Source organism: Plecotus auritus, assembly GCF_963455305.1.
Source record: "Plecotus auritus genome assembly, chromosome: 8".
NCBI lineage: Eukaryota > Metazoa > Chordata > Mammalia > Chiroptera > Vespertilionidae > Plecotus > Plecotus auritus.
The window spans coordinates 60624341-60641729 of NC_137782.1; the positions used below are offsets into that span (position 1 = coordinate 60624341).

Here is a 17389-nt window from a genome sequence, read left to right on the forward strand (position 1 = left end):
TTCCTTAGTCTTCTTTGCTGGTTCCATCTCATCACCTTGACTCAGGCCTAAGATCACTCTCTCTCTCTATGTATTTTCTTGGTTCTCTCATGTAGCCTCATAGCTTTAAAGTCATCCGTATGTTGATGGCTCCCAAATGTATATGTCTAGCTCAGACTCTCCCCTGAATGCCACTCATAAATCCAACTGTCCACCTGATATCTCCACTTGAATATCAAACAGGCATCTCAAATTTACCATGTCCAGAACTGAACTCCTGATATTCTCCCCAAAACTTGTTCATCCCATGGTCTTTCCTATCTCAGTTAATGCCAATTCCCTCAGTTTTCTCAGGCCAAAAGCCTTGACGTTATCCTCAATTCCTCTCTTTCATACTTCACATCTGGTCTATCAGCAAATCCTGCAGACTGGATCTTATATTTACCTTGAATTTAACCACTTTTGCCACCTTTGCTGCCATCCTGGTACAAGCCACTATCCTATTTCACGTAGCTGATTTCACACTACTTGGCCTGTTCTAACCTCTACCTTCTTCCCTGCTCATTCTGCTCCAGCCTCTTTGCTGTTTGTAGAACAGACCAGGCCCATGCACTTCAGCTTTAGAGCCTGTGCACTGGCAGTTCCCCTCTGCCAAGAAAGCTCTTCCACTCAACATCACCTTCTTCAGATATCTGCTCAAAAGTCACCTGGCCCCCATCTAAAACATTCTACACTCACTTCATATTCTCCTCTACTTTTTATTTTTATAGCACTTTCGCTATCTACCCTTATAATGCATTTTAAGAATTGTCTGTTTTCCCTAGTAGAATGCAAATTTCAGGAGAAATACATTTTCAGGTGGGGTATTTTTCTTTCACTGTTGCATTCCCCAATGCTTATGTGGCACGTAATAGTGCTCAATAAACAGGTGGTGAATGAGTGAATGAAAGACTGGAAAGAGCCTCCTTGTCCAACAGATGGAGTGAAGGAATCTGGGGTGAAGAAATACTGATGTTCAGGTATTCTGAGGCCTTAACAACTACAGCTGCAAAGGACTCGCCAGTAGGGCCTCTTAACCGCACATGACGCTTCCCAAGCCCTTCCCCCCTGCGGAACATTTCAGTCCCGGAACCTTGGCTTGCGGGTCCAGGTGCAGGATACTTCCGGTGCCGCTTCTCTCTAGCCTGCGTAGAGAACTGCCAAGTCAGTTCCGGCAGAGAGCGCAGTGAGAAGTGGAGCGCGGCCTTCTTCTCTGGGCTCCTCCGGGCCCCTCCAGGCCCTCCGGCCCCGGCCGGTGGGTGAACTGGGGGGCCCGGGGACGGGCAGCAGGCTCTGTCCTGCAGACCCAGAGCCCTCCCTGCGGGTGCCCACTGCCCAGGTCCAAGCTCGGAAGCAGCAGCGAACCTCTCTCTCCACCCCCACTTCCATCTCCGCGACCTGATAGCCGTGGCCTCCCCCAGGCGCATCCTGTGGACTGCAGTATCTCCAGGCCTGACCCTCTGGGGCCTAAGCGGAGCCCCCGCCAAGCCGCCGTGAACAGCCCTAGGACGAGACCAGCCCCCGAGGCCGCGCTGCCTTGAGCGACGGGCGTGGCGGGGCGAGAAGAATGGCGGCCGCTGGAATGCGCAGAGGGAGGCCGTTAGGGCCTCGGAGGCCGAGAGGAGGGTCTGCGTGGACACAGCTCGCTCACCCTCAGGGCTTGAAGCGGCGCGGTTGGGCGCCAGGGGTGACTCCTCCGTCCCAGTTGGAGGAGACCTCACCTCGTCTTGACCACGATGGACAAAGGCCTTAAGGGACCGAAGGTGAGCGAAGCCCCACCCGTGGCGGGTGGAGCGGTTAGCGGGCTTTCGGGCTGTTGGTCTTCGTTATATAAACCTTGATTTCGGAAGAGAAATGGCAGAAGAACATGCCACATTTGGCTAATAGGAAGTGCCCACCACCCTTTGCGAAGATTTACTGGCCCTTTATAGGCGCCTGTGTATATAATATGAAAAAGCTGCTCTCAACTTTCCCCCTAACCTTTCAAAAGAGAACTTTGCTACATCTAGGCCTTCTAGATGTAAAGAGGTTGCCAACGTATGATAAAGTAGAGTTAGAAAATCACACGTCTTGCAAACGCCCATTTAAAAAAAATATATCAAAAGAAATGTCTTCTGAAAATGACTTTGAGATGGAATTGTCAGACTACCTCTAGAAACGGCATGCGGCATCAGGAGTGACACACATCCACGTTTGCCCCGTGGGTTAGAAGACCTGGAGAGAAGACCTTGCGGAGGAAGAAAAAAAGGTTCTATGCCAGACTGGTCATATTTAGAAGACATTTTCATATTATAACCATTGTTTTATGTGTGCATTTTATTCCTCACTATTGTATAATAGTTGACAATGCCAAGTACTTTTTTGAAATACCTATCTTTCTATATGTTCTGAAGTGCCTGATAAAAGTAGAGGTAGTAAAAAAAGACATTTTAGTAAATATCTTGTTAAAATTCATATCAAATACTCTTATTTTGGGAAATGGCCAAACCACCTCTTTGACAGTACACATTTGTGCACTGGTTCAAGGGAGAAGGAAGGGCAAAGAGCTGGATGCCAGTGTGTTTCAAAATGAGGCAGATTAACCATTGTCCTTTATGTTCATGCATTTAGTTTTACTTAGGTGTGTATATAGTGTATATAATGGACAAATGAGTCCTAATTTACAACATCTAGTCTTTCTAGATGTTAAAGAGGTTGCCAGTGTATGACAAAAGTAGTTAGTAAACTAATGCATTTTTTACATTTGTGCTAAAATTTCTAGGAAAGATTGTCTTATGAATATTTGAGCATTATAGCCTACATGGTTGGTGGAGGAGGGGAAGAAGGGAAAGATGGTCTTAGGCTACAATGTTCATATTTCAAAGACACTTTCAGATTATAACTGTTAAATGTGTGCAGTTTATTCAAAACTGCTGTATATACAGTGGACAAATTAAGTCCTTTTTTGAAACATCTAGTCCATCTAGATGTTTAGAAGTGCCCAACGTATGTTAAATGTAGAGGTAGTAAAATATCACTTTTGTAAATATCTTTTTACTAAAATTCATAGGAAATACTATCTTTTGGGAATGGAATTGTTAAACCACCTCTGTGAGCAATATACTATAGTCGATATTTGTTCAATAGTTTGGAGGAGGTGGGAGGGAAAGAATTGCAAAAGGTAATATGCTAGTGTGTTCATATTTGGACATTTTCAGATAAAACCATTTTTATATGTTATGTGCATTTTGTTTTGCTGTGTATATAATGGACAAATAAGTCCTAAAATTGCAATAGCTAGTCTTTAGATGTTAAAGAGGTTGCCAGTATATGACAAAGTAGTTAGTAAAATTGTCATATTTTGTACACTTTGTGTTGAAATTCATAGGAAAGCTTGTCTTGTGTAAATGACTTTTGGATATGAATTTGTTCAACCATCTTTAAATATTACACACACCTGTACTTGTCCACTGGATTGGTGGTGAAGAGAAGGGAGTGAGAGGGAATGGTTCAGGCCAACATGGTCATATTTAGTAGATACCTCGGATTATAACCATTGTTAGTATGTGCAATTTTAACAGTGCTGTGCACATAGTGGGCAAGTAAGTTCTTATATGAAATATCTAGTCTTTCTAGACATTTAGAAGTGCTTGATGTACTTAAAAATAGAAGTAGTAGAATAATGCTTCTTGTAAATAGCTTTTAAAACCTGATAGAAAATATTGTCTTTAGAAATGGAATTGTTAAACCACCTCTCCGAACAGTGTACTCTATGTACTTGTTCACTAGTAGGTTGAGGGAGGTGGGAGGGAAGAAATTGCAAAAAGATGTATTGCTAGTGTGTGATAGAAAATTTTAGCTTATCTTATGCCGCCTTATATGTTACATGCATTTCATTTAACTTTACTGTATATATTGTGAATATACTGGACAAATAGGTCCTAATTTTATAATATCTAGTCTCTAGATATTAAAGAGGTTGCCAATGTATGACAAAAGTAGAGTTAGTAAACTATCACATTTTGTACACTTTGTGTTAAAATTCATCAAAAGGCTGTCTTCTGAAAAGGACTTTGGAAATCAAATTGTGAAATCTACCTGTAAGTGATACATGTGCCTACTCAACCCATTGAGTTGATGGTGGTCAGGAGGAAATGAAGGGTTCCAGACTAGAATGTTCTTATATGGAAGACACTTTCTGATATAACCATTGTTACATGTGTGTAGTTTATTCAACACTACTGTGTATATAGTGGACAAACTTAAGTCCTTATTTGAAACATCTAGTCTTTCTAGATGTTTAGAAGTGCACAAAGTATGTTAAAAGTAGAGGTAGTAAAATAACACATTTTGTATATATCCTTTTGTTAAATTCATTTCAAATACTATGTTTTAGAAATGGGATGATCAAACCACATCTCTGAGCAGTACACATTATATTTGTACTGGTTCAGGGAGGAAGGAGAAGAAAGTGTGAAGGGCTTTATACCAGTATGTTTATAGTTAGGCAAGATTGACCATCTTCCCTGTGCCTGTGCATTGTGTTTCACTTAGCTGTGTATATACTGTATGTGAAGGACAAACTGTTCTAATTTACAACATCTAGCCTTTCTAGATGTTACAGAGGGTGCCAGTGTATGACAGAAGTAGTTAGTAAACAAATACATGGTGTAGAGTTTGTGTTAGATTCCTAAGAACTGTTCTGAAAACATGAGAAGTAAAATTGTTAAAATCCTCTCTTAAGCATTACAGATGCTTATTGTACTGTCCACTGTGTTGATAGAGATGAAAAGGGGAAGGGTTTTAGACCAGAAAGTTCCTTCCTATTCAGAAGACACTTTCAGATTATAGCCTCTATGTGCAGTTTAATCAAACAAATTCTTATTTGAGATGGCTAGTCTTTCTAGATGTTTGGAAGTGCACAACATACGTTAAAAGAGTTAAAATGACACCCTTTAAGTATTTTTTTTGTTAATTTATAGGAATGGTGGTATTTGAGGAATGGAATTGTTAAATTTGATGTCTTGGAGAGTATGCTGACTGTTCACAAGGAAAGGGGGAGGGAAGGAAGTACAGAAAAAAGGGTTCTGTGCCCATGAGTCTTTAGAGAAATTAAAATTATCTAACAATTGTTATATATGTGCATATTAGTTAATATTGCTGTGTATTCAAGGATAATGCCTGAAGTATATTAAAAGTAGAGGTAGTAAAATAATCCCTTTATAAAAGCCCCCTTGTTAGTTTTTAGGAAGGACTGTCGTCTGGGAGTGTCTTTGTTAAGCCACCTCTTGGAGCCAGGTGTTCTGTATTTAGTCACTGATGTGGAGGAGGAGGGAGAAGAGGAAGGGTGAAGGGAAGGGCTCTTTGCTAATATCTCCATACCTAGAAGAAAGTTTTAGGTTATAACTATAGGTCTATATGCATTTTTGTAAAGTTCCTGTGTTTATTGTGGACAAGGTTCTTTATTTTGCAACATTGGAGTTTTTTAGACGTCCTGAGGTGACAATGTCTGATAAAAAGTAGAGCTAGTGAATTAACCGATTTGTAAATATCTTTTTGTTATAATTGTTAGAAAAGAGGCATCTTGGACATGAAGTTGTTGAACCATCTGAGAAATGGACATCAGGACTTGTTCATGCGAAGGGTGTGTGTGGATGTGTTCATATTCACATGGTGGTGATAACCACTGATGTGCGTGCATCTCTTTAGACTGTGCTATAGGACTATGTTGTTAAGTACTTCAGTCAAAACTTGCCACCTTGCTAATATTTTAAAGTATAAATCATAATTCTCTTAGAAGCATTATACTTTGTGTACTCTTGCTATGGGTCTCATTTTTAATGGAACATTAAGGGAACGCAGTATTTTAATTGTAACTTTGTGAATATCTTTTTATCTAGAGGTCTGTTGCTATTTTTGTCCTTTATGAAATTTTTGTCACCAAGTAAGGCAGGATTACATTTTCTTCCAGATTGAGTTGGTGTAGGGTGTTCATGGTTATCAAAATACTCACAGCTTTGGGACTTTGAAATGGTAAATATTCATAATGTGTGAGAAAGCATGATACATAACTGTACCATCTTTGTACATAAAAATGAAAGCTTAGTTGTGTAGATACACAGGACTTAGAAGGACACATCAGACTTTAAACTGCTTGTGATTATGGATGGCTTTGTTCTTTGCTTGTGTTTTTCAGTTTCCTATATATGCACATGTTAACTTTAAAAAAATAAATGTTACTTTAAAAGCCTATATGAAGTCTTCATTGCTTGTAAAGTTAGCATGCTCCATAGAAGCACTGTGTTCACACCCTTCATGCTTGGACTCGGAGGTATCTGAAGTTCCACGTCTTGTGATACCTTCATCCATCGCTTGATGTTAGCACTCCTGGGAGCTCTGCTGTTCTTTAAGTTAACCTTGCACTTTGGTTGGTGATTCCAACTTTGCTCAAGCTATTCCTTCTGCCTATAGTGCCCTTTCTACATTTTCATTTAGCAACTCAAACTGCCCAACTCAAATTTTAATTTATATACAGTCTTACCTATGAGAACCTGACACCTGAGAATTAAAGTGCCAGAACCAAATGTCACAAGTTATGCTCTTTCTCTTGCAGCTTCTATTTGTGCCTTTTTGTTTGTTTGTTTTGTTAATCCCCATCTGAGGATATTTCCACTGGTTTATTTTTTAGAGAGGGAGTGATAAGAGAGAGAGACATCAATTCCCCAATGAGGTGGGGAAAGAACCTGCAACCCAGGTATGTGCCCTTGACCAGAATCTTAACCCTCGACCCGTTGGTGCACAGGTCAATGCTAACCATTTAGCACACCAGCCAGGGCTATTTGTGCCTTTTATATATGGAACCCACTTGTATCATCGTTATTTGAAAGTCTACTGGGTTGAGCTCAGGCCTAAATCCTCCCTGCACCACAGGATGCCACACAATGCTGACACATAGCCAGAGTTTAGGAGCTTAGGAAATGTCTTGAATGCAAAGAAAACAAATGCTCAGCTTTTTTGACGGACTGATTCTGCATTTCTGTTACAGGCACTGGTTTGAATGGTTGGCTTCCCAGGCTGGAAGTTGATTCCATAGCTGACCTAACCAGAGGGTGCAGGTCAGATGCAACACCGCCCACCCCCAAGTCAGGCACAGAAAACCTCTAATGATATACCAGAGGAGTTCTTACTCCCAACTTTGAAGTGAGGCTCAAGACACGCCTCCACATGTGGGGAGATAATGTTTCTAGTGTTTCCCTGGGTGCTATTGGTATAACCTGGGTGGACTGGGAACCAGTCGGAGCAGGCCCGTCCCACCACTTCAACACAGAATCAGGCCTCCACCCCATCTCTCCTGTTGATGCTCCTATGAGACAGGTGTCAGCTGACTGAAATGGGCCTCAGGGAGGCACATAGGCCTTGAATCTCTGGTCTGAAGGGGGAGAACCAGGTGAACTTGGACAACTCATCTCAGCCTGGGACCAGTCTGCAAGCCCCAAATCTACTAGAGCTGGAGATAAAAGCTGAAGCTCTCCTCTGCAATCTAAGGTGGATTCACTCATAAAGGTCACCAGGGGGAGATAAGGCTCATAAAAAGCTAATAGATGAGGTTAGCTCAGGGGTGGGCAAACTTTTTGACTCGAGGGCCACAATGGGTTCTTAAACTGGGCTGGAGGGCCGGAACAAAAGCATGGATGGAGTGTTTGTGTGAACTAATACAAATTCAAAGTAAAGGAGCGGAGGGGAGAGCAAGAGAACCCTCCGCTCTTTCGGCTCCGTGGGCCGGATAGAACAGCCAAACAGGCCGGATCCGGCCCGCGGGCCGTAGTTTGCCCACGGCTGGTTAGCTCTTTAGAAAAGCTGTCCTGGACCACTAGGGCAGAGCTAGTCCTCTGGACAGAAGAGGAAAGAGGTTCAGAGAGGTTGCAGCCCCATTGGGATCACAGGGAAAGCACACTGGACAGGTAGGTAGTCAGAGGCCGCAGCTCTCATCTAAGCTCTCTAACTGGGAAACGGCCAAATGATCCCATTTGGGCCTCAGTCTCCTCATCTATAAATGAGGGGTTCGTTCTGGTGGTAAAACTTGGGTTTGCCTCTCCAGATCAGATGCTGGGCCTTTTAAAGCCACAAATTTATCAGCGTCAGAGACAGGGCCAGAAGCTTCTAAATACCATTCTCTACTAAAAGGGACAGGGTCCTTGGAGAAATGGATAATTCTAGGGCTGCAGCAGGGAAAGTAAAAGATCCTAGAATACCATGTGGCAGAAAACAAGAAAGTGCTCAGAAAATGATAGGAGCATGTGAAAAGGACAATAGAAGCCAGCTTGGAGTAAGCCAGTTTTCCTTTGGCCACATCTGACAATTTGTGCATAAAAATATCCTATATAATAAAAGCTTAATATGCTAAGTGTCCAGTTGTCCGTTCAACCAATCAAAGTGTAATATGCTAATGATAGGCTAAGGCCGCTCAACCACTCCCTATGACATGCACTGACCACCAGAGGGCAGACAGTCGACCAGTCACTATGACGTGCACTGACCACCAAGGGGAAGATGCTCCAACTGGTAGGTTAGCTTGCTGCTGAGGTCCGGCCAATTGGGACTGAGCAAGATGGGCCAGACATGCCCTGGAGCCCTCCTGCGGTCCCTCCCCGGCTGGCCAACCTCCCGTGTCCCTTCTCGGCCCCAATCGTGCACCAGTGGGGTCCCTTGGCCTGGCTTGCACCCTCTCACAATCCAGGACCCCTCAGAGGATGTTGGAGAGCTGGTTTCAGCCCAATCCCGAAGGCCAGGCTGAGGGACCCTACTGGTGCACAAGTTCGTGCACCAGGCCTCTAGTAGAATGATGAAGGAGACCATGAGCCCAATGCTGATATAAATAAATGAATAAATGAAAAGCATTATAAGAAAGGGAATATTCAGCCATGGCTGGTGTGCTCAATGGTTAGAGCATCAGCCCACACACTGAAGGGTCACAGGTTTGATTCCTGGTCAAGGGTACCTACCTGGGTTGCAAGTTTGATCCCCAGCTCCAATCTGGGGAGTGCAGGAGGCAATCAATTGATGTCTCTCTCACATCAATGTTTTTCTCTATCTCCCTCTCTTCTACTCTCTAAAAATCAATGGAAAAAAAATATCCTTGGGTGAGTATTAAAAAAAAAAATAGAAGGGATATTCAAAGTACCTCCCTCACAAAATACTTTATTAAAAGGCAATAAGGCACAATCAACAGAGTGAAAAGACAACTTATGAAATGGGAGAAAATATTTTCAAATCATATGTGATAGGGGTTAATATCCAGAATACATAAAGAACTCTTAACAACAAAACCAACCCAACATAAAAATGGTCAAAGGACTTGAATCGACATTTTTTTCAAAGATTATATACTAATGGCCAGCAAACATATGAAATGATGTCTTACTTCATTGTTAATTAGGGAAATGTAAATAAAAAACACAATGAGCCCAGCCAGCGTGGCTCAGTGGTTGAGTGTCAACCTATGAAGCAGGAGGTCATGGTTCCATTCCGTGGTCAAGGCACATACCCAGGTTGTGGGCTGGATTCCCAGTAGGGGGCGTGCAGGAGAATCCATGACTCTCTCACTGATTTTTCTATCTCTCTCTCCCTCTCCCTTCCTCTCTGAAATCAATAAAAATACTTTTTTTTTTTTTTTTTTTAAGAAGAAGAGAGAGGGTCAGGGGCTCTGCACAACCCTGGGTTTGGGGTGAGGTCAGATGAACACCTTATGGACCCTTCAAATTTTACAAATGATAGTGAAGCTCCAGGAAAGGAAGGAGCCCAGCTGAAAGTCGTTCAGCACATATCCCAATATGCCACCTTCCCACTGCACCAGCTCTCCCCGCAGGGCTATAGCCTACAGCCGACAGCAGCCATGAAAATCCTTGTTTCAGCTTTCTGCTGCTTCTCAGCACTTTGAAACTACTGGACCTCATTGTTGGCCCTGAACCAGTGACTACAGATTCTGCAACTCAGAACCCTTGTGGTTAACTACTTAAGTCCCCAAATAACAGAAAAGTATCACAGCAAAACGGCCTCTGGTGGTACTCTGGGAGTTGCAAAGTTACTCATTTCACCCTTTAGACTTTCCATAATTGAAAGGTAAGATTTTTTTTCCACGAGTTATATAAAAAGAGTAGAGGATTTAAAAGAATGGTTTTGCTTCCAACCCCAAAATGGGATCTTAAACACTTCTTATAACAAATACTGGCAACATCTCCCATGTTTATTTTTCAAAAAAAAATTTTTTTTTTCGTTTTCCCCAAACAGTGGAAGCTGTTAGGGCTGAGGGCTATATTTTTAGCTCACGTGGCCTGGGTGTGCCTCTCCAAGTATGACTGGGCTTATTTACATATGGAAAATTCCAGAGGGTGATTATATTCTCTCCAGCACAGTTCCCTGGTTGTGTGTGCAGAATTTCTTTTTTGAAAACAGGTGGCGCATGTGGGATAGATGAATAACATGGTGTAACAGTACATACACTGTAATGCTGACTGCCTAGGAGGGCTCTGGGGTGCAGAGAAAGCACTTGGAGTTCCTGGAACAGTGTACCACCTGATTGCCCATTGAGCTTAGACAGGCTTTGCCTCTAAGCTTCAGGCTCTTCATCTGTCAGATGGAGATAATGCCACCTACTTAGTTGCCAGTGATGGTCTCTAATGAGTACCTCACATAATGCCTGGCATACGCTGGGCACTCAGTATCTGAGCCCAGGCCCTTCTGCCTCATGGCAGATCACTGTGGACTTCCTGACCCCAGAATCTGTGCCCAGATGGGCAGTGAGGACCTCTGTAGCACTAAAAACATAGTTTGTTGCTAACCATTGTGCCAAGGGGTATCATATTTGCTCCTTCTGAATGAGCAAATAAATCCTAACTTGTCCTCCCCTGCCTGATTCTGATCCCTGCTCCATATTGCTGAGTGTGTGTGGAGGAAGGAGCCTTGAAAACAACTGCTTGCTCATTCTGAAGCTCACAGCCTGGAAGCTAGGAGGCTCTCGCATACTTACAAGCAACCACAAGCCCTCCCACACTGTTTCACCCATCCTTCTTGCAACAGCGCCCTCACCCACAGTGCATGCTAATTAATGCTTTGGAGACCTGCCTCTGCTCTCTTCCCTCCAAGGCTGCCCCTTAATGTTGACAGTAACCATTCACTTTAGTGAAGAGTCAGGAGGTTGGGTAAGATGCCAGCCAGGACTGCCTCACCCCAAATCTCTTGGGGATGGCCTTTATCACTGATGATTAAGGCTTAGCCTTCCAAAGCTGGTTTCCTATCCCATTGAAAGGGGAAGAGAGCCTCCGGATGGCCAAATTGATCTCAGTCAAAAAGGTGCTAATAACATCTAATGTGTATTGAGCACTGTATCTGGGTAACCCAAATATAGCTGGGGCCTCATGTTGCCCTCTCTCTTGGTTACCGAAGTCAAAGAAACATCAGTACTGCATAAAACATAGTTAAGAGCTATTCAAATGCTTACTTGATTTCTCAAGGAAATCCCAAAGGAGAAACACATTCTCAATATACAGAAAAACTCTTTGAAGTCCTCTTTAGACCTCATTCTCAGGTTCTTCTGTTACGTAGTGGCTTCAGAAAAAGCTGTGCTCTTTCTCTGCTCCCCTCAAGACTTCCTGAAGACCAGCCCCACAGTCTCTTTCCCCCACTCAGTGTCTTTACTCCCAGGTTGCCCTTCTAGTCTGTTCTGTCACCCACTATTTTCCTGGGAAACATGATCTGCCTCCTGTTCTGCAAGTTTTTTCTCTCACTTTCCAGGAAGGGGGATCCAGGAGTCTTGATGAATATAATCCTCCACCGTGCTATACATATACCAATTCTTTTAGTCCTCAACAGCCATTAAGTGGCAGAGCTGGGATCTTAGCCCAAAGGTTATCAGATTTCAGTCAGATGCTTAGCAAGATGGCTGTCATGGAATAAGTTCTCAGTAATAAGTTTCTGTCCCCATATCCTATCTGTTCAAGAACCTTTAAGGGCTCCCTATTGCCTGGAGCAGGAGTAAGCAAATTACGGCCCACATTTGGCCTGCCACTTGTTTTTGTAAATAAAGCTTTATTGGAACACTAAAATTGATTTTACCATACAAAGCTGAGTAGTTACAATAGAGACTGCATGGTTTGGTGAAACCCAAAATATTATTTGGCTCTTTACAGAAAGGGTTTGCTGACCCCAGGCCTAGAGAATAAGAGGAAATAGAGACTGCCTCTTATCCTCCTTTGAATCTGCTATATAGCAAGTGCTTAATAAATAAATTTTAACTGAATGAACAAGATGTCCACACCATCATCTTTGAGCCACAGCCCTGCATGCAAAGAGATCCCACATGAAGTCAGACATTTCCACTTACCTAGGTCCAAAACAGTGCCACCCATCCTTGTAGGTCACAGACAGCCCTTCCAGGACTACCACAGATGTCTCAGACTCCTTGAACTTCTGGATCTATTAGGGAAGCTGAGATGATTAAATTCATTGCTTCTCTACCCTTTTCCACCCATACTCCCTTCTGATAGAAAAATTCCATATTCCTTCTCCTTTGCTGTGCAACATAAAAAGTTTTATTTTAAATTCAGCATATAAAAGTATAATGTTGAATATGTTTTTCAAACTGTACTCACCCCTCACTCATGAAAACCATTGATCTTATCCAACTTGCTCATTTTGCCACTGGAGAAACTGGGGTGCAGGTAAAGAACTCAAGATGCTCAAGGGGGTTGAGGGAGATGAAAACAGAGCCAGGTTCTCCAGAGCTTTCGATGTCCAGTTCAGCACTCAGCTGTCCCTCAGACTCCACTCCTTGCCAGAGGTGGGCTAGGTGAGTGTTCGAGTGTGTAAGTGTGGGAGGGCTCATATCTCTCCTGGTGGCCCCAGGCCAGGACCTTGTGCTGTCATGGCCTCCACCAGGGCCCCTTGGCACTGTCACAGCTAAACTATGGTATTTCCCAAGGGAAAGGGGTAAGTGGGTGCTGGGTCTGTGGTGCCAACCTAGGTCAGTGACAGATGGCTGCAGATTCAGGATCCACCTGCAGAGAGACTGGGGAGCCCTCTGTAAGTCCAATCAACCACCTCCTTGTCTCTGGCCTGCCTCCTCTCTCTCAGGCTGCTTGATCCTCATCCTTGACCTAGGATGCCGCTCCTGTCAGTATGCTGCCCACCTCTGGCTTTTTATACCTCCTCCATAGTCATGCCTCACTCCAGTCTCTGGCAATGCCCTGTCAGTCTGAGAGAGGTGCTTGATGAGCATTGGCAAAATAGCAGTTTGTAGGCCCAACACAGCCCACGTATGTGTTTTGTTTGCCTAACACAGTATTTCAAAAACAATCCGAATTTGTTGCTCACATTTAAAAACCAGTAGGAATCTTCTTAAATATTGGATTTCTTGGTTCTCTTGAAAAATAGGCCAGCGGTACCAGGCCTGCACTTATTTCCTGGCATGGCATCAGTTGACTGGGTCTAAGAGGCAGCTGCTCCATCGAGATGGGAACATGTGCACCAGTCCCCACCATCCTCTGTTGCTTCCCCAGTCCTTCTGCTGCTCTCCTTTAGATGACTTGTTTGACCTTGGAAGGCATTTGAGTTCGCGACCCCAGTCTTGCTCACTTTGGTCTGAACCCCTCTGTGCCTCCTATCCATCTTTTCAGATAAAACCCTCCCACCCTGAGAGCATCTCCATTGATTAACCCATCCACGTCCAGCCTCCTGCCTCCTGACCATCCACTCACTCAGCCCCACAAGTGTCAAGGGAAACAGTGCCCCAGTTGCTGCCCCTAAACATCTGTCCAGACCCACTGCTCAGCCCCCGGTAGCCCCCACTCCAAGCTCCACAACTCCCATGGTGTCCATTCAAGAAACACAGTGGCCAAGCCTCCATCCTTTATTTGGTCTAAACAAGGACCCCTGCATTCTTGTACCGAGGCAGGAGTTCTTGGATTTTGTACCGGGGTGCCTTGATGGCCTGGACCACCCTCAGTGGGGGGAGGTTTTTCTGGGGTGCCATAAAAATGGGATAATTAGGTTTAGTCTTCTTGTTGAAGCTACACAAATCCAGAGTCAGAGACTTGGGGTTGTAGATCTCTTTCTTCTTGTACCGGATTGGGGTGAGTAGTGGACGTCGGCGAGGCTCCACCAGCAGATGTACCAGGTCCTTCCGGAAGATATTCCAGCTGTTCTCCATGAGGAACTTCTGGCACATTTCATCATCGCTGAAGGTAAGGCATAGATGCTGAGGTTCCCATGCCAGCTCCTCCCTGTGCCCTGCCCCCTCCAGCCTTGCCTCCCACCACTCTTTCAATCCCTAAACACAGTGTGCCCCTTCCCACTCTGTGCCTTTTCCGAGACTCTTCTCTCTGCCTCCTTTACCTTCCCACACTTTCTTCCCCTAGACCTGTGCTGTTCCACACAACGCCCACGAGCTGCATGTGGTTGCTGAGTACCTGAAGTGTGGCCAATATGAATTAGAGCTGTGCTGTGAGTCTAAAACATACACCCACTTTCAAAGACTTACAACAAAATAAGAATGTAGAGTATCTAATAATTTTTAAATTGATTATATGTTGAAATGATAATACTTTCGATATACTGAATTCAATAAAATATATTATTAAAGTTAATTTTACCCATTTCTTTTTACTTCTTTAATGTGGCCACTGAATTACATATGTGACCATTAGCCATCAGGGAAATGTAAATCAAGGCCACAATGAGATATCACTTATGTCTACTAAATGGGCTATAATTCAAAAGATAGATAATAAATGTTGATGAGAATATGAAAATACTGGAACAGGGTTTCCAATATATTACTAATGGGAATGTAAATTGGTGCAGCCACCTTGGAAAACAGTCTGGCAGTTCCTCAAAAGGTTAAACATAGTAATTTATGACCCAGCAAGTCTACTCCTAGGTATATACCCAAGAGAAATGGAAACATATGCCAACATAAAAACTTGAACAAGAATGTTCATAGCAGCATTATTCATAATAGCCAAAATGAAGAAACAACTCAAAGGTCCATTATCTGATGAATAGATGAAGTATGGTATACACATGCAATGGAATATTATTTGACAATAACAAGGAATGAAGTATTACTGCAACATGGATGAAACTTGAAAATATTATGCTAAAAAGCAAGCCACAAAAGACCACATATTGTAGAATGCCACTTGTATGAAATATCCAGAGCAGGCATATCTATAAAGATGGAAAGCAGCACTAGCCAGTTTTGCCCAGTGGATAGAGCATCCGCCTGCGGACTGAAGTGTCCCAGTCAAGGGTACATACCGGGGTTGTGGGCTCAATCCCCAGTAGGGGGCGTGCATAAGGTAGCCAATTAATGATTCTCTCTCATTTATGTTTCTATCTCTCCTTCTCCCTTCCTCTCTGAAATCAATAAAAATATAAAGAAAAGATGGAAAGCAGATTGAAGCTACCTTGGACTGGCCTTGGTGTCCTAGCTCTATTTTGCCCCCTGCCCTCATAGCATGTGAGGGTGGGGAAAGTGGGGGAGGCTGGCATGGGCTCAGCACTCATTGGCTAATTTCCTTCTGAGACCACAGCAAGTGAAGGGTAAGTTCAATTTCCATTGACTCACCTGTACTCTCACCTAAAGAGGCAAATCTAATAAATCACAAACAGATTAGAACATTCTTTTGGCTCCATTATTTGACCAGAACAGAGCCCACTATGATCCATAGAGAGCAATTTAATAAAAAACCCAGAGGTTGGAGTGGGGTACAAGCTAGTCCTATTGGTCTCAGTGGTGTATCAAAGTCAGCTCCTACCAGCTCACAAGAGATGATTGTGTGCATCTCTTCTCAACTCCATCAGTTTGGTAGCTTGAAATTGGGCATGGTGGGAGTGTGTCCATAATAGGAATGGTCAAACACTTCAAATCAGGGTTACCTCCCACCTCCCAGAGAGTTTGTTGCTAAACCTTCACCAGCACACCACTAGAAAGTCTTCACGTAATTTCCATTAACTCCCAATTTTTTACATAATAGATAATAACACTATTTAACTCTGACTTAGCACTTACCATGTGCCCAGCACTTTATGTTTGTTAATTAATTTGATCCTCATAACCACCCCAATTCACAAACATGGAAACTGGGGGCAAAGAGGCTAAGGGACTCACCAAACCCTGAGGGGGCAAGCAGGCAATTACAAATTCTTAGGGGATCTTCTTTTTCCAAGGTAAGACAGGCCAGATTCCATGTTACCTCCTGATGCTGATGGTCATACTGATTTCTAATCTAGTTTTTTCCTAAGCAGGGTAGCTCTTCTAGGGACCTCAGCTTCATGCAGGCACTTTAGTTCCATTGCCTACCTCACTTGAACTGAAAGTTTCATCTGTCCTTGCAGGCTGTACAACTTCAACCCTGATTCCCTTAAACCCCGTCATTGCTGGGCAATCCCAACACTAGATCCCCCTGTGCTTTGGCTTTTAGGCTCCTCTCCATTTTGCCCTTGGAGATTTCCCTCCTTTCCTGTGATTATATTCTACGTGGCACTCACTGTGTTTTGTAGGGAGAGGTTTCAGGATATCTAGCCTGTAGCATTCACAGGACAGGTGTCTCAGTCAGTGACTATGTGACCTATAGGATGTCACAGGCCCTTTCCTGGGCCTCACGGTACTCAGTTAAAACATGGAGGATTTGAGCTAGATACTGGCTATGATTTCTGCCTACTTTAGCAATCTAGAAAACCATGAGTTCAACAATTAATGAATAAGCCAGAATTCAATCTGTCAGCATTATAAATGATTGCAACAAAGTGCTGACTGGGCAGCCCAAACATCTGCCACCCTCGAGTCTATGTAAGCCTTTCTGAATTTCCATTCAACAGGCATTAACTGATACCCATCATGTGCCAGGCATTATGCAGGAGCTAAAGCTCCTTAAATCGTTTCTTGGGTAGTTACCTCTAATTAGCCATTTTCTATATTGGTAGTGCACGCGAACCAGAGAACTATGGCATCTTTGAACTTCAAGGAACCACCACTGTTTTCCAACTTGTTTTTCTCGCAGAACTGCCCCAATTTGGGCCATATCTGCATGTTATCTGTTCTTTAATTTACTAATGATTTTTTCTTAAATCTACTTAGTTTCTTTTACTTAAATATTTACTTTGGCTTTGTTCTAAGCAACAAAATCTGTCAGGTCATGGGTGTAGTGAACGAAGCATGCTTTTTTTCTAATTCCCACTAGAATAAATACATAGCTGTTAAAACTAACAATGTCAATCCACATGCTGCCTAAAATCATCTTGTAAACCTGTGAATGTGTTCCATACTTTAGGAAACACTGTCCTAGTCTAATTTTCTTGTTTTGCAGATTAGAGTCTGAAGCCTAGAGGAGGGGAA

The 17389-nt window shown here is 43.3% G+C and overlaps 1 protein-coding gene across 1 annotated transcript in view; it reads right to left on the reverse strand.

Annotated features, from left to right (window-relative positions):
- Nucleotides 1-13909: 13909 nt before the first annotated feature.
- CNBD2 (cyclic nucleotide binding domain containing 2) overlaps nt 13910-17389 on the reverse strand; it is a gene marked incomplete at both ends in the record, with an annotated part of 55733 nt that continues 52253 nt past the window's right edge. The window contains one exon of the mRNA XM_080684803.1: nt 13910-14228. Coding sequence (XP_080540929.1) covers nt 13910-14228 — 319 coding nt within the window. The remainder of the gene's footprint in view (nt 14229-17389) is intronic.